The following is a 21,545-nucleotide window of genomic DNA, read 5'->3' as shown; positions in this document are numbered from 1 at the left end:
TCTGGTCAGCTGCGAAGGGTAATGGGCACCAACAGCACCGAGGAGCCCAAAGGGGTCCCAAGGCTGCAGATTGGCTGAATCTGAGAGTTGAAGGCTCAGTAATGGGGGTTGCTTGAGGAGAAGGCATGTTCTTCCAGGTGCTTCCCCCTTCCCACCATCATCACCTCCGTCTTGCCTGGTCTCAGCATTAGCCAAGTGCTCTGGGTCCTGCCCAGTGCTGATCTCAGCCCACTGCTGGGAGAGCGGGCGACGGGATTGTGTACCTTGGAGGCAAGGAGCCACAGGGCTGGGTAATGCTGGCACTGCAGCCCGTGCTGGCTCACCAGCTTTCCGGATGTCTTCACGCAGACATGGGCTCTGGAGAGAACTGGGCATTGCCTTAGCTTTCAATTCACACTCCCACCTCCCGCGGATTTGGCTAGCACTTGGTCAAACCCATCAGCACCATAACTCAGGGCTGTGCATGGGCCAGCCAGCCCCAACGCTCACAGCCCCGTGCTGCTCTACCCAGCTTTGCTTGGCTTTCAGCTGTTCCTTTTCAGCAACCAGTCTCAGTGCCCAGTCCCTATGGTGCTGGGGGATGGATGGAATCAGTTTGCTCCCTGGTGCAGAGAGACCTGGATCTCAGCCCCCGGTGGCTCACAGCTGGCCTGTGTGAGAATCCCAAACATGGGTAGGATCCAGCCTTATCTCTGATGGCACCCGCAAGCAGCCAGCACGTGTGTACTCAGACTGCCTGCCAAGGAGAGCCCAAGTGGCTGGGATCACTGGCCCAGGGAGATTGGTGGTTGCTATGGAGAGAAAGGCTGCTGATTTGGGCGTTGGCACTGCTGTCTGCTCCAGATAAGCATGTTCTGGTGAAGTGCCCTGAAAGGGTGGGGTCTAGGCCACGGGAGCTGAAGGCAGTAGGTGAAAGGGACAGATTCTCGGGACAGCTACAGCTCTGCCTGCCGCCTCCTCTGGGCCTCTCGTTTCTGTCTGCCTGCCTCCTTCTCTTCATCTACAGTGTGTCAGACTCTCCTGTCTGTCTAATCATCACCATGCTCATCCTTCTCTCCAGGTATCCCTCTGGCTCATTCTCTCTTTTCGTCTGTCTCTAATCTATCTGCATGTCCCTTCCTTGGTGCATCTCCCCTTCTGTGTGTCTGTAGTCCTGTTCTTCCTCTCTCCATCTGTCTGGCCATATATATATATGTCCATTTGGGGCATGGGCACAGTGAATTGGCGGATGACTCAGGGTGCATGCAGAGCCCAGTCGCGCCTTGTATTGATCTGTTGCTGGCAGGCCAGCAAGTGGGTGGTTTGAAAGGCGTGCGGCCCAGATGCTGTTATTGCACAAGGGAGAGTCTGAAATGTTCCTAAGCAGTTGCCATGTCTCCGAAGGAGCTCACCTTTCCCTCGATGGGAAGCGGCTGTTGGCTGCTTCCAGCCAGGACCTAGTTAAGGGTCCCAGGGGACCCAGGGAGAGAGTGAACCCCTGGGCAAGGGCATGGGGAATGGGCCCGATGGGAGCTGGCAGCTGCAGGCACATGGGGGGCAGCCGAGGATGGAGAGCAATGTTCTCAGTGATTATTTTGGATAATGTGATTATCATCTAAAAATACCCACGGGTCTGCCTGTCGGTGAGGGCCAAGCATCTACTTTTGACGGCTTTGTCAAAACGTTCCAACTCAGCCAGATGTGACTCCCATGACCCAGCACAGATCATTGCCTGGCCGAGCAGTGAGTGGGGGTGAGGTGATCCCAGCCTGCATGCAGCCTCCTCCGATGCTCCCCGGCATCGCTCACTGCTCCCAACATGCTGATGCTTCCCTGGGCTCCCTTCCTCACCCTGATTGTCTTCCTGCTACGCTCCCTGGCCCATAAGAATACCTGTCATCACACACTGGGATAGTGACTCATCCCCAATTTTTGTGCCAGACACGGACCACCTGGGACATGTTACTCCAAAGGCAGTGCCCTGCACTCAGAACATCCATGGAGGAGCACTGGGCAGAGCATTCTGCAACTCACATGGAATTAGATGCGGTGTTACACTGAAGTGTGTGATGTACCACTGACTTGCACAGATCACCCCAGTGTGTGCGTGGGACATGGCTTAATGTGGATCATCTTCAGTTGATAAGTGGCTTACCAGGGATTCTCCACAGTGGATACCTGGGATGTGGCTTCGTGTAGATCTTTACCAGTGAATACGCAGGATGGGGCTTTATGTGGATTGTCCCAAGTGGATATGCAGGACATGGTCTCATGTGGATTGTCCCAAGTGGCTACATGGGATGTGGCTTCACGTGGTTTGTTCTTATTGAATACATGGGATGTGGCTTTACGCGGATCATCCCCAGTGGATACGCAGGACATAGTTTCCTGTGGGTCATCCCCAGTAAAAACATGAGATGTGGCTTCACGTGGATTATCCTTAGTGCATATGTGGGACGTGGCTTCAAGTGGATTGTTCTCATTGAACACATGGGGAGCTGCTTTGTATGGATTGTCCCCAGTGGGTACATGGGAGGTGACTTCACATGGAGATCATTCCCGTTGAATACATGGGACGTGGCTTCACGTGGATCATCCCCAGTGAATGTGGCTTGATGTGAATCTGCTTCATACATTACGTAAGACCCAGCTGATAGTTAGGTTGGGTATGGTGTAACTAAACAGGGTGTGAAATGTGCTTACGTCACCTGCTCCCGTCCTGTGGATTTCCAAATATACTACTTGCTGCCAGGGATCAGGAGAACTTGGGCTCATCCAGGGGAGTGGTACAACGGACTGGGAAATCCGTGAGATCGATACTCAACAAGGATCTGGCCAGGACATTTGTGGTTCCTGGGATTCCAGTGCACGGTGTGTCCCCTTGCAACAGGCGTCAGCTTCCACCTGAGCCCTAATCCCATTTACGGCGGGCAGCCTATGATTTCCAAGGGCTCTCCTTATCTGCTAACACCAAATCCCAGTGTCAGGAGGAGCAGGGCCTCTGCTGAAGCCATTCCCAGGGAGTCAGGGACTCCACCCCTGGCTTTGCCTACAGCGGTGCCTGTGGAAAGTCTGAGCTCATGTATCCTGTGCTAGTCAGCTACTCAGCCAGCCTGGTCCCTACAATACATCGTTATCTAGCGTCCCTCTTGCTCCCTGCTGTGCAGGGCTGCCGCACAGAGAGAAAGAGGCTTTCACAGGCAGACGAAATAGTCCTTTGCCCTTCCTGGCGCCGTCCATTGAGGATTTTGATGCACTTTGCAGGCTCTCATGAATTAAGGCTCACAGCCCCATCCCTGGGAAACATCCATCCCCATTTTATAGATGGGAATCCCAGACAGAGAGGGTCTGGGTGCAGCCCCTGGGAAGGGGAAAAGAAGTGGGGCTGGATTTCTGTGCCCACCTGGAATGGGCTCTGGGTGTGGCTGCCTGGCCAGAGGAGAGCCAGAGCTGCATTTCGGCCTCTGCTGGCCTGGATTCTGGCAACACAGCACCAAACCAAAGGTTATTTGGAGTGCGTTTCTGGCCCTGAGGCAGAGAGATTCCCAGTGAGACTGATGAGCCCTGAGGGTGACTGTGTCTCCTGGAAGAGAGATCAGGGTGACATATCACACTAGGTTGATTTCCTGGGACTGGAAGATGCTCAGCCTTTGGGGGGACCTTAGTCCCTCCCCTCTTCCATTTCTAGAGGCAATGGCTTAGTATTATAAGCCTCAGGTTTGAAACTCCAGGGCTCCTCAGAATCAAAGGCTAAAAGCCCAGCAGAGCCACTTCAGCTTTTCAGTATTCCATGGTAAAAACCCGATGAGTTCCATGAACTTGTTGCATGTGGGCCTCTCCTGGAACAATGAGCTCCTGTGCAGGTTTTCAAGATTCTCATTATACAGCGGTATAATGCACCTTGGTCCCAGATAGCACTGCTGTGCAGTGAGCTGCATGTCACCCCTCCAGCCCACCCCACCCCAGAGGTGGCCGCGTCTCAGAGTCCCATCAGGGTGAAAGCTGCTATGGAAACACAAGAGATGGACTCAGTGCAAGACAGTGTAGACACTCCCCTTTCGGAGTATGAGGATTGTTTGCTCTCTCCCCACTCCTGCCCTAAAGGAGAATTTCAGAGAAAAGCAAGAAACCTGTAAAAAAAAGGAAAAGAGGGGAATACAATCCCTCCTCCCGCCCCACCCCACCCCACCCAAGTCCTTTCTGTGCTGGGTTCTTTTCCTTCCCAGAAGTGCGCGGCTGCTTGTTAGCGCTCCAGGGCCGTACGCTAAGTGCAGCCAGACTGCTGCCCTGGCTTCCCACTAGGGCCTTCTCAACCCAGCGTGCTGGCTGGGACAAAAGGTTTAATTAACTCTGCTCTGATTGTCAGCGCCAGGTCAACAATCGCCTGCAATAACAGGCCTCGGAGCTGGGCCCCGGCACAGGACCACCTGCCCAAGGCAGGGCGGGGGGAGACAAACTCCTGGTGAGGAAAAGCCAGACGGAGCGGAGCCTGTTCGACTCCGCTGGGCTGAGGGAGGCCAAGGCCTCTGAACAACAAACCCATTGTCCCCCTGGCTGGAGGGCAGGACTTAGCTACAGGGCTTAGCTACAGCATCAGTGGCTGGGGATGGCAGGTGAACAGGCTTCCTGGGTGGCATGCTTCAGGTGGCATTGCTGGGGGAGTCTCGTCCAGACTGTCAGACAAGCGCCAGTCCATCCCAAGCCATGGCTCGGAGGAGGACCAGCCCCTGAGGGGTCTTGGAATGTCTTGGACTGCTCCACGCCTGTTATAAACACCCGGCGTGAGGGAAAGGCGAAGCTCCCCTGACCTGTTGTCAGGGAAACTGAGGCAAGGCCTGTGCTTGTGCTGATTGGCTCAGAGCATGGAAAGCGCTTCATTCTCACGACCTCTCAGCATCGGGCCCTGCGCAATTTTGGATAATCTGGGCCCAGGCGTCCAGAGCTCCGTGTAACCAGAATGAACCCTCACAAGCCCCTGTGCTAGGTCTGTGATATCGTGGGGAAATCGAGGCATGGAAGGAAAGAGGCCACTGATTTTGGGTGCCTCAGGGTTTCACCAAACAGCTTCCGGGGCTACTGCCGAAAAGGTTGACCTGCTCCGGGTCACCCCACAAACCTGTGTCAAAGGCCCCAGAGGGATCCTGGTCCCTTTGCTTAGGCCACAGGACTCTTTTCATGTGTCCTCTGACAGCCGTAGAATTGAGCTTGGTTTGGATGCTGGTTCCCAGAGTTTGGAGGACAGTGCTGGATAAAGGTTCCTCACTCTGGTCCCTAGCAGGGCCCACTGATCCCTCCCTCCCGGATCCTCCGCGGCTTGTGGCTGCTCTGAAGGCCAAAGCAGATGGAACCCAGGAAAGATGGAGCATATTGAGTCTCTCCCTTAGAGGTGGCACATGCCCCTTCTCCCTTGCTGTGAGCTCTGACAGACTGGCAGCCTCTTGCACCCTGGGGGGCGAGGAGCGGGGAAGATGGAGATGTGTGTAATAACTGGGCAAATCACCCCCCCGCCACAGCCTGCAACACAGGGAGACTAGAGACTGCTCCGGAGTTGGATTACTCTGTTCCCCGCTCGCCCGGCCCAGTGAGACCAGGCCGCGACTGCAAGGATGTGTTTTCCAGGCAGTGGTTTGGGGGGGTGGAGGGGATATTGATCAGAGATGTCTCCGGCTGGCAAGTGCATCTGGAGGGCAAGGCTTGGGTTTCAGCTCTCAGGACAGAGAGCAGCTCAGGGAGAGGGGGGCTGCAGAGGTCTGGTACTTGGAGACGCCACTTGCGGAGCTGATAAGGTTGTGGCTGGGAGTGGGGCTGCCACATAGCTCTGTCATGTACTGCCTCCCCATGTGAGAGGTGTCCAAATGGTGGGAAGGGTGCATCAGCACTCAGAGATGGATCAGAACCAGAGCCGGTAGTCTGACCTACTCCCAAACTCCACGGCTCAGGTAAAATGGGACCCACGTCAGAACTGCACCCCTGGTTGTGCAAGATCCAAACCTGATGGATGAGGCTTTGCACCCGAACAGCCCTGGTTTTGCCCATCTCTGCCTGGCTATTAACCTGGCGGTATTGAGGGGTTGGCAGTAGCCCCTGATGGGGGTGATGGTGTAAGGGGAGCAGAATCCAGAGGCTGGGGGTATCAGAGCCCCACCAAGCACTCATGCTAGGAGGCACTACCAGAGACTGAGGACTGGAGACATCAGTAGGCACCAGGGTGGCACAGTAGAGCCTAACACCTGCCTCACCCCATCTCCCTCGCCCGGGTGCTCGGTGTGATGGGGGCTTGTCCAGAGAGAGAAGGGACTGACTCACAGAGAGCAGAGAGGATTTCCCAAAGGAGGGGCAGCAGGAAGGGACCCCCTTTTGCAGGGATGGGTTCAGCAATCCATCCCTGCATGTATCCCCTGCAGCAGTGATTAATTTGTAATGAAAGAGATGCCAGGGCTCAAGCCATTTTTTTACTTTCATAACTGACGTAGCAAGGCCCAGAGGTGCTGGGGCTCTGAACTGCCAGGCCCAGAGGTGCCGGGGTGATGAACTGCCAGGCCCGGAGGTGCCGGGGCGATGAACTGCCAGGCCCGGAGGTGCCGGGGCTCAGCCCTGGCAAGCTCTGGCACAAATTAAACACTGCCCTGAAGGGCCCCGCCCTCCAGAAGCGCAGGCTGCCCCACGGCTGCGGAATGGGCTGATCTGCTCCCCAGCTGTCTGTCCACTGCCCCAGGGACTTCCTGGAAAGCCCTTGTTGACTGGACTTTATAGTCGGAGGTGGGGAGAGCTGGGCAGGGCCGGGTAGAGAGAGTGAGCATGTCTGTGACATTGCTGAGAGCTTGGGAGGCGTCCAAATGCACTCTCTGTCACTTCCCATTGTTCCGAGAACAATGGCTCAAAACAAGTGCAATGATCCCACCGCTCAGTGCATGGAAAGACTCAGCAGTGGAGGGTCCTGCCTGGCTGGGAGCCCAACTGCTGAGATCACTGCAGGCTCACCGGCACTGCCAGGTCCTCCCTGCCCATGCCCTGAAGCGGTAGAGCCATCGCTCGGTGTCCTGGGCTCTGAGCAGGCTGCGTGTGCTCCAAGCCATACCATCTCCCCAGACCCTTGGTTCTGGGCAGGCGGCGCGTATTAGCTCAAAACCGGGGCTAACTAACAAAATGAAACTGTAAATGGGGACTCATTATTGAGCAGGTCTGTTTCCAGTGGGGTCCTGCAGGGATCGATGTGTTCTTGGCCCTACACTATTTAACATCTTTATCCATGGCCTGGAAGAAAACCTAAAATCATCCCTGATAAAGTTTGCATATGACACAAAGATTGGGAGAGTGGTAAATAATGAAGAGGATGGGTCACTGATACGGGGCAATCTAGATTGCTTGGTAAGCTGGGCGCAAGCAAACAATATGTGTTTCAAAAATGGAACTGTCTACATCTGGGAACAGTGTGCCACTCCGCCATGCCATGTGGGAGACTCGGGCGAAATTCCTGCAGGAAGGGGTTCCCACCCTGGGCCACGCAGGATGCTGGCTAGCTCCCCAGTTCAGGTCTCTTGCTCCTGGGTGGGGAGCGCTGCCTGCTTTAGGGAAGGGGAAGCTTGTCCCTGCTTAATAGCACCTGCTCTGGCCATTTAAGAAGCTACACTAGCTCCCAAGGGAACCCCATGCAGGGAGGGTGCTGCTCAGCTGGTGGGGGAAGCAGGGGTCTGAGGGTGGCAGAGGTTTCAGTTTTCCCTCATCTGACATGTGGTTCATGTCCATCTCCCCGGGTGTCTGCATCCAAGCTGCCCTGGCTGCTGAGACCGGACCGTGGGAGAGGCAGTGTGTGGGTGGGTGTGAAGGGGGGATCATCACGCCGTGTCTGGTATGTGGAAGGATCTCACCTCTCCCCATCTCTATCCCCCATTGCAGAGGGAGCATCTGACCCACAGCCCAGCCTAGGAGCCCAAAGGGATGTGGAAACACAGAATCACTGGTACGTAAACCCCTCGTCCGCATTTTCCCGCCTTCCAGGAGAGATGGGCCAAATCCAGAGTTTTATATCCAGCTCTCCCAAGCCCTCAGGCTCAGGAGACAGTGGGGCCCAGATCAGAACCGCCCTGGTTCCATCTCCACAAGCCTCATCCCCCCCACCCCATTCCCCTTCCCAGCTTTTCCCCTCTCCACTGGGCAACCCCCTGCTGAGCCTGCCGATGAATATTTCAGAGCCCTGCCGTGTGCATCTCACTTTGCATTAGCATCAGACGCCTGAAGGCGGCCAGCTCGGCCCAGTAATGGGGCGAGATGAGAAGCTCAGGGGAGCCAGGGGGCTGCAGATCCAAGAAGCTGAGAACCGGACATTGCTCAGTGGCTGCATACAGAGGCTCCCCTCCCCCTCCCTGATGGGTTTGATCTGAATCTCTCAGAGCCTTGATTCCTCCCCATGTACGCACGGTCTGGGCTCTCCCTCCTTTATTCCTCCATATCCGACCCACTGTGGCAGTGTGCCGGATGGACCAGCCCTCTTGAGATGGGAGCAAAGGTCTAAGCGGCAGCTTCACTCAAACAGATCCGCTAGGTCAAGCCCTGGCATCAGCTTTGTGCCACAATTGGGCAGAGGGGCGTCAGGCTGGGCGGCCCCCCCGAACTGTTGCCAGGACCCAGGGGGGGCAGGCAGCTCGCCCTTTGAGACCCTAGCAGCAGGATGCCTTTGCCCAGGCTGATTGCTGCTAACGAACCTTCCTCCTTCACCCCCCTGCAGGACTCTGTGGATGACCCAGCCCTTCCCGCAGGCGACGGAATGGAAAGGTTACAGAAGGTAAATGATCTGGGTTAGACTCTTCAGGCCCCTGCTTTGCAACCACCCTGGACACCCTGGTCAAGGTGTGGGGAGGTCGGTGTGCTGGATGGCCCTGTATTGGAATGCAGGAGGCTTTCGCCTTCAGGGGGCCCATCTCTGTTTGGGGGCCTCGTGCCACTAACTGGTGGGTCTCAGTTTGCTCACTAGCAGACAGGTGTCCACAGCACCAGCAGGCCCCATAGTTGGCAATCTCTGCAGAGAGATTAAGGGCCCCTCCTGCTGCTGCAGGGAATGCCCAGATGCACTGGCAAAGGGCAAGGGAGCCAGCACTATACCTGCTCTGAGGGGGTGCAGTGGCAGGAGAGAACCTGGGAGCATCCCCTGCCGAGTGAGGGGCAGGTGTCAGTTTCTGAGCAGGACAAGGGGTGAGCTGGCAAAGGCCGTGCTGGGCCCTTCTGCACTCAGCACTGCAAGGGCCACACAATTGCATGCTGTTAATTGCAATCACTGGATGCTTCTGAGGAGCTGGGGCATGCAGTTGATGTTACCAGAGAGCAAAGGAGCAGGGTCTATTCTTCACCCATCTCCGTGCTCTGTCCTAGGGGCTCCGCCCCTTGCTAACTGGAGTTTGGGCAGACAGCACCACCTAGTGCTTACTACAGCTCTCATGGACACATCTGCTGAAGCTGCTGGTAGTGCCCACTTGGGCACAGCACTGCCCTCTACCCCAACAACATGACCCCTATTTGGGCTGCGGGAGTTGGAGACTTAGCTGTGCTGTATGGGGCAGGAGCTGCAGATTTCCCTCAACTTGCGTGGCAACTCCTGACCTAGACTGGTTGAGTTTTAATTTCTAGTTGACCGTGATTTGTGTTTTCAAAGGAGCTGCAGTTCATAGCCATTCTCCACATTAAAGATGAATTGTTCCCTGAATCCCAACTTTCCCCACACACCCCATGAGTCTTAGGAACACAGGGACTGCCAGATTGGATCCAGACCTGTGCTCCATTTAGCCCAGTATCTGCCTCTGACAGTGGCCAGCACCAGCTGCTTCAGAGGAAGGAGAAAGAAACCCCACGGGGCAATTATGGAATAACCTCCCTACAAGGGAAGATTGCCCCGACCCTCAACAATTAGAGGTTGGTTTGTGCCCTAAAGCAGGAGGGTGTTTGTATCCCCCCTATTTTCTCCTGTCTAATGTAACTGGGGGTGTTCTTGTGACTCATATACAGCTCCAAGCCTTTTTGAATGCTGTTGTGCTCTTGGCCTTGATAGTATCTGGTGGCAGTGAGTTCCAGAGGTTAACAGCCCCCCGCCCCCTATCCTCAGTCAAACCTGAGAGTATGTGTAGGCAAGAGAATGCCAAGGAATGGGGATATCAGAGGGCTGATGTCCTTCTGGATTTCCTAGGTCTTGCTCTGAGATCAAGGCCCTCCTCTCTGGGAGTCAGTTCCACTGATCTCCAGCCCTTCATACAGGTGCAACGGTGGGAACACACACACACAGGTACACAAGCACATTTGCACGTGCACACACACACACATACACACAAAATCTGGGTGCAGGTGCGCCTGCACACACACTATTCTCAGCATCATGGTCTTCCCCCTCCAAAGCCATATCTAGCCAAATGGAGCTAAACTGACATATCGAAACGGCACACCCATATAATATCCAACTAGGCTGGGAGGGGCTGTTGGGTTTGGTACTGTAATTCCCACCTGCAAGGGAGTGAGGCTCATCAGATGTCTGCTTCCCTTGGCATTGCTGCCTCTCTGTGTGCCTCTCAGGAGGAACTTAGCTGGGTTTTCTCTTGCCTTGCCCTGTTGGCTGCATTGACGAAGCCAGCAGCGGAGCACGAAACTCACAGAAGTCTCTCCCTCCTTTCCAGCAATCTTTGACCTCCCCTGGGAGCGTCTGTTCCTCCCGCGGGTCCAGCGTCCCAGGATCGCCCTCCAGCATTGTGGTGAGTGCTGTTCATGTCACATCTCCCTTTTGGAGGGTCTCTAAAGCACCCAAGCCCCTTGTGGGCAGCAATCAGAGCAAGGTAATGGGAATCAGGACTCCTGGGTCCTGTTCCTCGCTCTGGGAGAGGTGTACGGTTTAGTGTTTAGAGCAAGAGAACTCAGGACTCCTGGGTTCTCTTCCTCACTCTGGGGAGGTGTCTGGGCTAGTGCTTAAATAAGAGAATGGGAGTCAGGTGTCCTGGATTCTAATCCAGGCTCTGACCTGCTGTGTGACCTTGGGCAAGTCCCTTCCCCTTTTCTGGGCCTGTGTTTCTCCCTCTCTGAGGAGAATAATCCCTTCCCAATTCCCAGATGGGCTGGGAGGCCTCAGCTCCATGCGGGAAAGAGTCGTGGGCTCTGCCCTGCACTGGGAGAAGCTCAGACACCTGCTTGAGGCTTTTCTGGTTGAGAAGGAGCTTTTCCTCCTTCACAGGCCAGAATGGACAATGAGGTTCTGGGCTACAAGGACCTGGCGGCCATTCCCAAGGACAAGGCGATCCTGGACATCGAGCGCCCTGACTTAATGATCTATGAGCCCCATTTCACCTACTCCCTCATGGAGCACGTGGACTTGCCGAGGAGCCGAGAGGTGAGGGTGTCTTGGGTGGGGCATGGTCCTCTGTGTTCGTTCCCTCTCTGCCAAAACCCCATCAATGGCTGAGCCAATGTAAGCTCTGCGGGCAGCTCCCATCCGGCTAAGGGGAGATGCTTGCACCTCGCTGGGATGCAGGACAGGGATGTACCAGAAATCTTTACTGCGTATCCCAGTCGTTGCAGGATGGGTCAAGTAAATGGCATCTGTCTCTCTGCTTCCTCCCACAGCGGTCCCTGTCCCCCAAATCCATCTCTCCTCCTCCTTCTCCAGAAGTGAGTACTGCCACACCTTGCCTCCTGCTTAGTTCTCCACAGGCATCTCTTGCTCACAGGCAACAGAAACCCACAGAGCTTGAGGTCCAACCAGCCTCCACCACAATGTGCCCTGTATTTTAACCATTGTGCTCTCACTCCTATCATGAGCACTAGGGAGACTGGGGGCGGATGGGCGGACTCTGGGGGGGTCTACACTGCATTGAAACCTGAGGCTATGGGACCAACCCCAGCCATGCTAATATGTCCATATTGCACTGTGCAGACCTTCTGACTTGGGTCTGCTGCTTGAGCTGCGTCCACACTGCTCAATGACAGGGCTTGGACTGGACTCAGGCTCGGATCCACCCCCCTAGTAGGGTCCTAGGAGTGCAGACAGATTTGTGTGCGGATGGAAGGGGGCTTGGGCTCAAACCTGGGCTTAGTGGCTGGTGTAGACATACCCTGGGAGAGCCTTTGCAGGGGGAAGGCGTTACTGGGACAGGTGTCAGGATTGGTGCCTGATGCTGCCTGGCAGGCATATCAATGGATGAGTGGATCCATCTTTTCCAAAGGCTACTTCCCCACTGGCTCATCAAATGACTCCTCCACTGTCCACACGCCGTGGCTGTGTCTTGAGCATCCGCACTACTGGCTGAGGTGCGATCAGCTAGCCCAGGAGCTCAGCGGAGTCAGAATCCAGGGGCTGAGGTTGCACTTGGACCCTGATCGAACAAGAGAGTTTTAGAGGCTGGATTAAACTAACGAGCCCTATGAAAGATGAGGGAGATGGACAGCTGGACTTCCAGTATGCCTTGGGGCCAGCTTCACCATGTCTCACCATTCCAAGCACTGTCAGCCTTTCCTGAGAGATCCGGGAGAGTTTTCCCTCCCAAGGGATGGGACTGAACTTTTAGATGCAGTCTGGGCTTGGCAGTTAGGTCTCTGTCTGAGCAGGCAGCATGGGCCACTGTCAGAGACAGGCTGCATGGGGTGCTGGTCTGTCCCAGGGCAGCAGCTGCTCTGACACTGGCTCTGTTCACAGGTCATCCGGGACGGGATGGAAAACAAGTCCCTCGGAAGTGCCTCCCAGGCAGCTAGTCGCCGGACCAGCAGCACAGCCTGGAGCGGAATGCACCACTTCCACCGACCTGGTACGGCCCACACCCTGCCTGGGGCTCTCCAGGGCTCCCCGCATGGGTGCGAGGGGAGCAGGACCCCAACTTCAGGGCCACACACCACACTGAAACCCTAACCAGAGACCCAAGACCAGACCCTGCTCCCTGCACTCCCACCCTCCCTGCTCCAACTCGGGTGCCTTCCCCCCTCCACCAGCCTGAGTCAGGTGAGCTTGGAGCCAGCACCTGAACCCAACTGGGGGAATGGGACCCACTAGTCCTTCCTCCTGGACCCCACCAGCATGGAGCAGGGTGAGCGCTGTTCCGTATAACCATAGAGCAGGGACAGCAGGAGGGCGAGCCTCCCCCATCAGTGGGTCCCCACCTCCTCTAGGAGTGAGACGGAAGCTCAGCTGTGCCAGTGGCAGTGGTAGCATTTTTCACCCTCCTGTTCCCGTCCCCTCCTCCAGATACCAACACCATGGATCTGAACATATACAAGAAGCCACCAATCTACAAGCAGAGAGGTGAGTGCGGCTGCTTCCCCACCCCGGCCTTTGGGTGCTGGGTTGGGATATTTGGGGGAGTGGGCGCAAGGAGACGGGGAAGCCAGACCTCAATTTTCTGTCCCTCTGTCTATTACAGAGCCCTCAATGGGAGCCCCACAGAGCAAGCACATGATAGAAGACCAGATCATTGAGTGCTCCAAGTTCCCAGCAGCCCAGGCCCCGGACCCCAACCAGCCAGCCAAGATCGAGACAGATTATTGGCCCTGCCCTCCCTCCCTGGCAGTCGTAGGTAGGTGATGGCAGAATGTTTTACCTGCAGCTGGGCGACTCCTATCAGCCCCCCCTCTTCCCCAAGCTGAGCGGGGTCAGTACTGGGATGGGAAACCACCAAGGAAAGCTGAAGTGTTGCTCTGAGTCAGCATCGATGCCCCATTATGGTGACTGAGGGGGCTGGGCAGATGGGACATACAGCCAGGGCCCTGACCGCTTGTGGTCATGAAAGATCCCCTGGCACGTTTTGCTAGCCCTGGTGCTGGGGTGATGCATTCTGCCTCCCTGAATTTCCCCAGCAGGGAAAGGATCCAGCCACCCTGTGTCTCTTTGCCCCCTTGATTTGGCGTCTTGCTCTTGCCCTGTACCCTGACGCCCTCTTTGGGTCCCCAGAGAAGGAGTGGAGGCAGCGGATGGCCTCCAAGAAAGGCATGGAAGAAGAAGAGGATCTCACAGAGGAAATGACTAACCTGCGTGAACTACAGAAACAGGAGCTGAGTAAGGTAGGATGCGCTTGGTGGTGCGGGGGCTCCAGGAAGGCTGAGTCCTGGACCAGGCTGGGACTGGAGGGGGCTCCAGCTTGGAGGATGCTGGGATTCGATGGGGGCGGCTCCCTGGAGGATGCTGGGGCTGGAGAGGGTTCTGTGCCCTGGTGGATACTGGGGCTGGAGGCTGTGCTCTGGAGCATGCTGGCGCTGGAGGGGGGCTGTGTCCCGGCACTGAGTCCTATCTGACCCTGAGGGCTCCTTCTCCTTAGGTCACCTCAAACCTCGGGAAGCTGATCCTGAAGGAGGAGATGGAGAAATCTCTCCCCATCCGGAGGAAAACCCGCTCGCTCCCAGACCGGACGCCCTTCCACACCAGTGCGTGGGGCCAGGCAGTGACCCAGACATGCCCTCCTCTCCTCTTCCCCCTCTCTGATGCTGAGACCCTCCCCCCAGGCATTTCCTGGCATTCACGGGAGCAGCATCCATTTTAAGTCGATACCCTGACAAGTGACATTGTTTTGGTATCGNCCCCCATCCCACTGCTGATGAGCTCTGTGCCCAGTGCCCTCTCTTCATCTCTCGCCCAGCCCCACAGGATGCTGACCATAGCTGCCCCTACTGATTATCCTTGGGAGGGACAGATGGATTTGGTCTGGGTGGCCTCCTGTTTGGGGGGGCTTCATTCCCCGCCTGTCCCGTGCTAGCTTCATGCAGGGTGCGCCGCAGACCAGACATGACCCCCGCGGCTGGGTGGGCCGTTACTCACGGCAATCCTCAGCCACGGCAGCGAGGGCTTTGCAGCCAGGCCCTGAGTGGCCGTTGTCCATTATCTTTTGATATTGGGAATTCCAAAGCTTTGTGCAGCCCACGAAGGGTGAAATTGAGACCTCTCCGCTCCGTGTAGCCAGAGAAAGCAGACAAAATCCTCGGCTGGCGTAAGCTCCATTGCATCTGTGGGCCAGATTCCCAGCTGGTGTAAAACCCACAATACTTCCATTGACCTCCTGCCGATTTCCACCGGATGAGGATCCGGCCCCTTGTTCTAAATGAGTTAGGACATGCAGCCCCTGCACCCAGAGCTGGGAAGTTGGGGTGGTGGGGGATCCTAGAGAGACGGCTGGAGCTGGGGCTCTCTGAGCCCTTTTTCTTTGTGTTTTGCAGACCTGCAAGTAAGCAGTCGCCCTGCTGCTGGAGGGGAGACACTGGGAGCGGTGATGTATCTTGAGGGAGGCGGGGGAAGTGCCCCTCCCTTCCATTGCATGCTCAGCTTCTCCCAACCTCGCATGGCTGGCACCGGCTGCCAGAGAGATAGAGCTTAGTGGTGCAGGACTGGTGCCGAGACTCAGACAGGACCACTGAGAAGGACAGGGACTGGAGTAGGGCAGCAGGGAAGGGAATGGAGTGGCAGCACCAGAGAAGGGCAGGCTGAGGAGACAGAGAAACCCAAAGAGGCAGGATGGGGAGGGATTGTGGGAAAGAGGTGTGGGAAAAGAGAGACAGGGATTTAGGAGCTTGGGTGGGGGCAGAGAGACAGTAGAGTCACAGGGGTTTAGGAGCTCCAGGTGGGGAAGAGAGAGACAGAGGAGATGTGGGGGTTTAGGAGCGTGAGTGGGGGCAGAGTGCCATTCTCTCCAGTGCCTAGGCTGAAGCCCATCACCCTGGTGTTTGTTCCTTTGTGGGAGGTGGTGGGGATTCCTGCGTGGGAAGCCCTGTGTGCCCACCCAAGACTGACTGGGGGTTTTGCTGTCTGCAGAATGGCCAGCGGGGGAGGATGGACAGAGGGAACTCCCTGCCCAGCATGCTGGAGCAGAAGGTAAGAGCCGTGGCTGGGGGCTCTGCAGGCCTGGGGCCAGGATGCAGCGTGTCCCAGCCATGGGCTGGGAGGCTCACACATTCGCCTTGTTACATACTGCTGGCTGGCTGGCTGGATGGGGGGTGTGGACTAGCGGGCGTGCCCTACTGCAGGCTTTCTGTGGGTGGTGGAACATGCCCCATTGCAGGCTGAGCTGGGGGTGTGGGGTGGGGATGGGATGCGATGGGGACAGGGACAGGCATTTTAATGAACCCTGCTGTTTAACTGTGTTGTCCTTGGCTCTCAGATTTACCCCTATGAGGTGCTGAAGGTGACGTACAGGGGTCGTGTGAAACTGCTTCCGGGAGTGGACAGAACAAGGCTAGAGGTATGGATGGGGATGGGGCATCTCGCTAGGCCCTGCGGTGTCTGGGCCCAGGGGAGGGAGGGGGCCAAGGAAACAACTGCTGACAGATCCCGGGGCAGAGTGGGGGGCGGTTCAGGGTAAAACAGCTGGAGAAATACATAAAGGAGAAGGGGAGAGGGAAGAGAGAGTTAATGTTTTATGGCCCCTGGACTTGGAGCACTGCCTGCTGCCACCCCATCCCCAAGCTGCCCTCCCCGCTGCCCTTCTCCTGCACAGCCCTGGGTATTTTGTTCTCTTATACCAGTGCTAAAGGTGGAAGTTAATTCGATTAGAAAAGGAGGGAGCCAGGCTCTCGCCCCATGGCTACATGGGTTGGGCACCTGCCACAGGGGCCCAGGCACAGCAGACTCCATGGCCCTCACCTACAGTGGGCACATGCAGTGTGAGGTCAGGGACTCAGCCAGCAGGGAGTGGGGTCAGTGTCTGCTGGGGCCCGGAGGGAAGCTCTGGCATTCAGGCCTGTTCTCCACACCATGTGGCAGTGGGTTAGCTGAAGGCATGATGTTAAACCGAGGCGACTCTGGGCCTGTCTGCGCTGCAATCAGAGGCGTGACTGCAGCAGGGATAGAGATCCCTGAGCGAGCTTTGATCTAGCTATGGTGGGTACCAACAGCAGTGAATCTGTGGCAGCATGGGCTGTACAAGCCCCCGTGGGGCAAGCTAAACTGCTGTAACCAGTTTAAAGGCAATATAAGAGAGTCTATACTGGGGGTTGCATTGGTTTAACTAAATCATTTTTAAACTGATTTATGTTAAACTGATGCAACTTCTGTGTGTAGACATGTCTAGTGTGAGGGTTTGTATTAGGACTGGATGGGAAACCGATTTTCCATCTTGGGGGAAATTCCACCATTTCAGAAAAAAAATTCTATACCAAAACACACCAAAAACAAAACATTAGAAATTTCTTGAGAAATGAAATTCCAGTTTTTTGTTTGTTTGTTTTGCGTTGATCAAAATGTTTTGTTTCAATAAAATGGTTTAATTCTGATTTTGATTTTTTAAAATATTATATAAAATAAACAATATTTGAAATGAAAAGTTGTTTCAAAATGGAAAATTGAACTCCCCACCCAAAACGCAGTGGTACACGCACACGTGTGCTCACACGTGCACACTGATCTGGCACAGAGACATATACACACAAACTGACCTCATACACGTGCATACACACTGATCTGGCATTTACCCACAGGCACTGATCTGGTGCACACACACACACACACAGATTTTGTGTGCACACACACACTGATCTGGCACACACACATACACACACAGAGACACACACTCTGATCTGGTGCACACACACTCTGATCTGGCACACACACACAGACACAGACACAGACACACACACACACACACACACAGAGTGACTGGTGAATAACACCCACTGTTTCTCTCCCTCCAGAGGCACCTGTCCCCAGAGGATTTCCTGCGTGTCTTCAAGATGTCCCTGGAGGAGTTCAGCAAGCTGGCCCTGTGGAAGCGGAACGAGCTGAAGAAGAAAGCTTTACTGTTCTGAGCCGTGTGCCCAGCCTGAGCCAACCCTAGCCGTGATCTCAGTTAGTGTCAAACACAATCTCGCATCACAGCTGCTTTAGGGCTACTGAGCCAGTTTTAACACCTGCCTCCCTTCCCCGAAGCCCCTCAGGCACGTTGATCCCTCATTCCCAGTTTTGCCTCTCCCTAGGGGATATCGGAGAGCCTCTCCCTGCCCAAACCTTCCCCCTCACAGGCCCGGGGCGGGGGCTGCTGGCAACGCTGGTGGGCTGTTCAGTCTGGGTCAAACCTCTTTTAATGGAGCCAGGGGAGGGAGAATTGAACAAGTGGAGGGAGGAGCAAGCAGACCCTAGTCAGCCAAGGTCCCCGGGCTGGGTGATGTGTAGGGGCTTCTTGGGGGCAGGGCATCAGTGTCTCTCTTTGCCTGTTGGGGTCGCGGCTGGTTCAGCCAGGATGGGAGCCATAGCTCCTGGAGGGGACTCTGGCAGGGCCCCTGGCTGGACAGAACAGGGACACACCATACTGTTCGGTTGCTGGACGCATGTTGGTTTAGGTGTAAGGGAAGTCAGGGCTGCTTCTACCTTGCTGCTGGGCCCTGACTGGCTCCCCCGCTTCAGGACCCTGCTCCCAGCCTTACTGCTCCTCTCGGGGCCAGCTTCCCACCCTGTCAACACTGGGTAGGGCACATGTATATATCTGAATAGCTGTAACTCTGACGTGGGCCACAGGGGCTGCTGGGTGTCGCCGTGGCTGCGTTTCTGAGTGGCCGGTCACTAATGGGGTTGCCATTTGCCTAGAGTAGGCTCCAAAGAGCCATGATCTTCATTAGCAGCCACTCCCCATGGACCCACCTGCAGGCGGGGTCCCATCCTCATAATCAAACGCCCTTCGTTGGAGCTGGGAGGGGGCACAAGAAGCTCTCGCTGGAGAAAACTGGAGAATCAGAACCAACCCTTCTGAGGTCATCTCTGTCTCACTCTCGCTCGCTCCTGGCCTCCCCCTCCTCTCCCCACTCCCACCATCCCTCCCCCTAAATTCAATCCCTAGGTGGACATGACTGAGCACCTCCCAAGTTCTCAACCCAAGGGCCCAGGCTCTCAAACCACAGAACTCCCCATTAAGGCTACAGCCCCCACTCCTTGCAGCTGCCTCTGGGGGAGGGTTGCTCTTAGCTCGATTGTTTCATGCCTCAGTAGTTGATGATTTTGCTCCTGCCCCTTTGTGGAGCCTCAGTCAAAGCCCAGCGGCCGCCCCGCCAAGCCCAAGGCCTTTCCCCAGGTTTGGCAGAGGAGTTTGCCTGAGCAGTGAGAGACTCAGGGCTTGAGGCTGGAGGGGAGCCTAGAGGCAGCTCATCACGTTCTCTCCAGCCTGGCATGCGATCTCTGGCAGCCATCTCACTCTGTCCTCCTCAGGCCTCCCGGCTATGATTTCCCTCTCCACGTGTACCCCGTGGGGTGCAATTAGGGTGACCAGACAGCAAGTGTGAAAAATCGGGACAGGGGTGGGGGGTAATAGAAGCCTATACAAGAAAAAGACCCAAAAATCGGGACTGTCCCTATAAAATCGGGACATCTGGTCACCCTAGGTGCAATAACCCTCTGCTGTGGAAACCACACCATCAGTACACTGCCACAAACTGCAGGCTGTCCCCTGCTGACACGCCAGGTGAGGTCCGATTTTGGCTTCCCAGACGCAGTGTGTAACCAACCAGGGCTCAGACAAGCCAGCTCTCGCTATGCCCAAGGATGGAACTTCATCAGGCAGTGACAGTATTTTAGAGCCGGTGCGGGTGAGGGGATGCCTGTGTCAATGCTAGGTGAAGGAGCAGAGAGGATGTCAAGGCAGAGGGCTCTGTGCAGCTGCCTCAGTAGCTAGGAAGCCAGGCCCTGTGCAGTGACCAGCAGAGACTGATGTGGTGCCGATCCCTTGTGGACCTCGGCCTCATCACCAGGCCCTGGAGTTTGGAAATAATCACCCAAGATTGCTCTGCATCCTGCACACAACCCCGCCCAAGCCCCGTTCCCCGCATGCTTCAGAGCTGCCTACAAGGAGCAGTGTGTCCTGGAAAGGGCAGGAAACTTACCAGTATCCTGGGGGGTTGTTCCACGCTATGCTTCTTGTTTGCCAGAGGACAAGCTCGGCTTCCAGCCCATCTGCACTCCCCACCTCAGAGCCAACTCTGAGATCTCTCAACCAAGCAAAGAGTAAACAGCCGGGAGACTCCCCCTTCCTGATAGGGTATTGATCAAAGGGGATCCAATGAGCCTATGTTTGGATCAGCTGGCCTGTCTCGGGCAGACCCTTACCCAGCAGAGCAGGAGCATTATAGAGAGGTGAGCCACGCTTTTCTCTGAAATGTCAGCTGTTGGCAGGATATTGGCCTGGCAGCCCACTCCCGCACATGGACGTCTGTGGGAGCTCCATATGTGGGGCACGTGCAGGACAGTCTAGTGGTCTGATCACCCATCCCATCTGGGCTAATAGCACCTTACATGCCTCCAGGAACAAACCCAAGGAGCTAACAATTTCCTTTGCTTTGGGGTATTTTTAAAAGTCAAAATAACCAGCGGTCGAATAGGGGAACTGGCCCCCCATTAGCCAAACGATTTCCTGGTCTGCTGCTCCTTTCAGTCCCCCTCCTGGGTCCTTTTTCTACTGTGCACCACATCTGCTCCACAGCGCTGGCCTGAGAGCGCTTTCCCTTTTCAACCACTGCCCCACCACTACACTCTGTCGGGATGTAAAGAATGTAATTTATTGGGAAATCCCTGGCCCATACTTGCCTTTCACTGCTACTTATATGACATATCTATAAATATATATATATAAATATGGATTTTTTTCTGATTTGAATACAGTGATTCCCCTTTTTCTGTTTATTTTTTGCTGGTGTCGGAGATTCCACGTGAGAGTGATTTTTTGCTTATAATTAAAGGTGAAATGGCTTTATTCAACACCCACTTCTGCTGATTTTTATTCCTGTTCGCTTTAGAGTGGTGTTAAATAGCATTTTGCACCTTCCAGACAAGGACTGCAAAGCGGTTCACAGGCCTTAAGAAATTCAGCCTCACCCTCGCAGGAGGGGATATTTGTAATTCAATGTTACAGGTTGGGAAAGCGAGGTCCGAAGAGGAGGGACTTGCCCAAGATAATGCAGTGCGTCAGAGTCAGGAATTGCACCCAGGAGTCTGGGCTGCTCATTTTTTCTGTTCTGGCCACTAAACTTTATTTAGCTCCAAGAGCTAGGAGTAAAAACCCAGGAGTCCCTGATTCCTAATCTACTGTTCTAAGCACTAAGAAACCTCCCTCTTAGGCCACTGACCCCCCCCCCCCAGGCTTGAGAGCCAGAATTGCAGTCCAAGCCATAAAATCCACACTGCTATTTTTAGCATGCTAGCTCAAGCCCCACTAGCCTACCTGGGTTGGAAGGCTGGCTCCCAGCTGCCGTGTAGGCGCACCAGAAGTGTCCAGTTATTAATATTGATCCCTTGCCCTTCTCAGTGTTTCCCATCTGGATGCACTTCCCAGCCATTAGCGAGTTAAGTCTCACAACCTGTCGTCCGTCCCGTCCCGTCCCCCACATGCAGGATACGTCTGCACTGCACAAAACCCATGGCAGACACTCTCAGAGCTTGGGGTCAACTGAACTGACTCAAGCTGGTGGGGCTCGCGCACTATGTGACTATGGGGTTAAAAGGAGCCGTGTAGATGGTCCTGCTCAAGCTGTGAAACCCAGCGGGGGTCCCTGTGAGTACCACATGTCACAGGCACAGCCCAGGGAAGTGACTTGCCCAAGATCACAGAGCAAATCAACGGCAGAGCCAGAAAAAGAACCCAGGAGTCCTG

General features: G+C 55.4%; 1 protein-coding gene across 1 annotated transcript in view; it reads left to right on the top strand.

Annotated features, from left to right (window-relative positions):
- Window positions 1-20,552, top strand: part of DMTN (dematin actin binding protein) — a 36,930-nt gene extending 16,378 nt beyond the window's left edge. The window contains exons 2-15 of the mRNA XM_034759540.1: window positions 7,876-7,939; window positions 8,705-8,761; window positions 10,635-10,709; window positions 11,183-11,338; window positions 11,572-11,616; window positions 12,641-12,749; window positions 13,184-13,240; window positions 13,359-13,511; window positions 13,886-13,995; window positions 14,250-14,469; window positions 15,142-15,149; window positions 15,623-15,793; window positions 16,080-16,160; window positions 17,608-20,552. Of these exons, the coding sequence (XP_034615431.1) occupies window positions 8,744-8,761; window positions 10,635-10,709; window positions 11,183-11,338; window positions 11,572-11,616; window positions 12,641-12,749; window positions 13,184-13,240; window positions 13,359-13,511; window positions 13,886-13,995; window positions 14,250-14,469; window positions 15,142-15,149; window positions 15,623-15,793; window positions 16,080-16,160; window positions 17,608-17,721 (1,317 nt within the window). The 5' untranslated portion in view covers window positions 7,876-7,939; window positions 8,705-8,743 and the 3' untranslated portion in view covers window positions 17,722-20,552. The remainder of the gene's footprint in view (window positions 1-7,875; window positions 7,940-8,704; window positions 8,762-10,634; window positions 10,710-11,182; window positions 11,339-11,571; window positions 11,617-12,640; window positions 12,750-13,183; window positions 13,241-13,358; window positions 13,512-13,885; window positions 13,996-14,249; window positions 14,470-15,141; window positions 15,150-15,622; window positions 15,794-16,079; window positions 16,161-17,607) is intronic.
- The last annotated feature ends 993 nt before the right edge of the window (window positions 20,553-21,545 follow it).

This window comes from Trachemys scripta, chromosome 2, assembly GCF_013100865.1.
Source record: "Trachemys scripta elegans isolate TJP31775 chromosome 2, CAS_Tse_1.0, whole genome shotgun sequence".
In the NCBI taxonomy this organism is placed as follows: Eukaryota; Metazoa; Chordata; order Testudines; family Emydidae; genus Trachemys; species Trachemys scripta.
The sequence above is the reverse complement of the archived record's forward strand: the minus strand, read 5'-3'. Positions and strand labels throughout refer to the sequence as shown.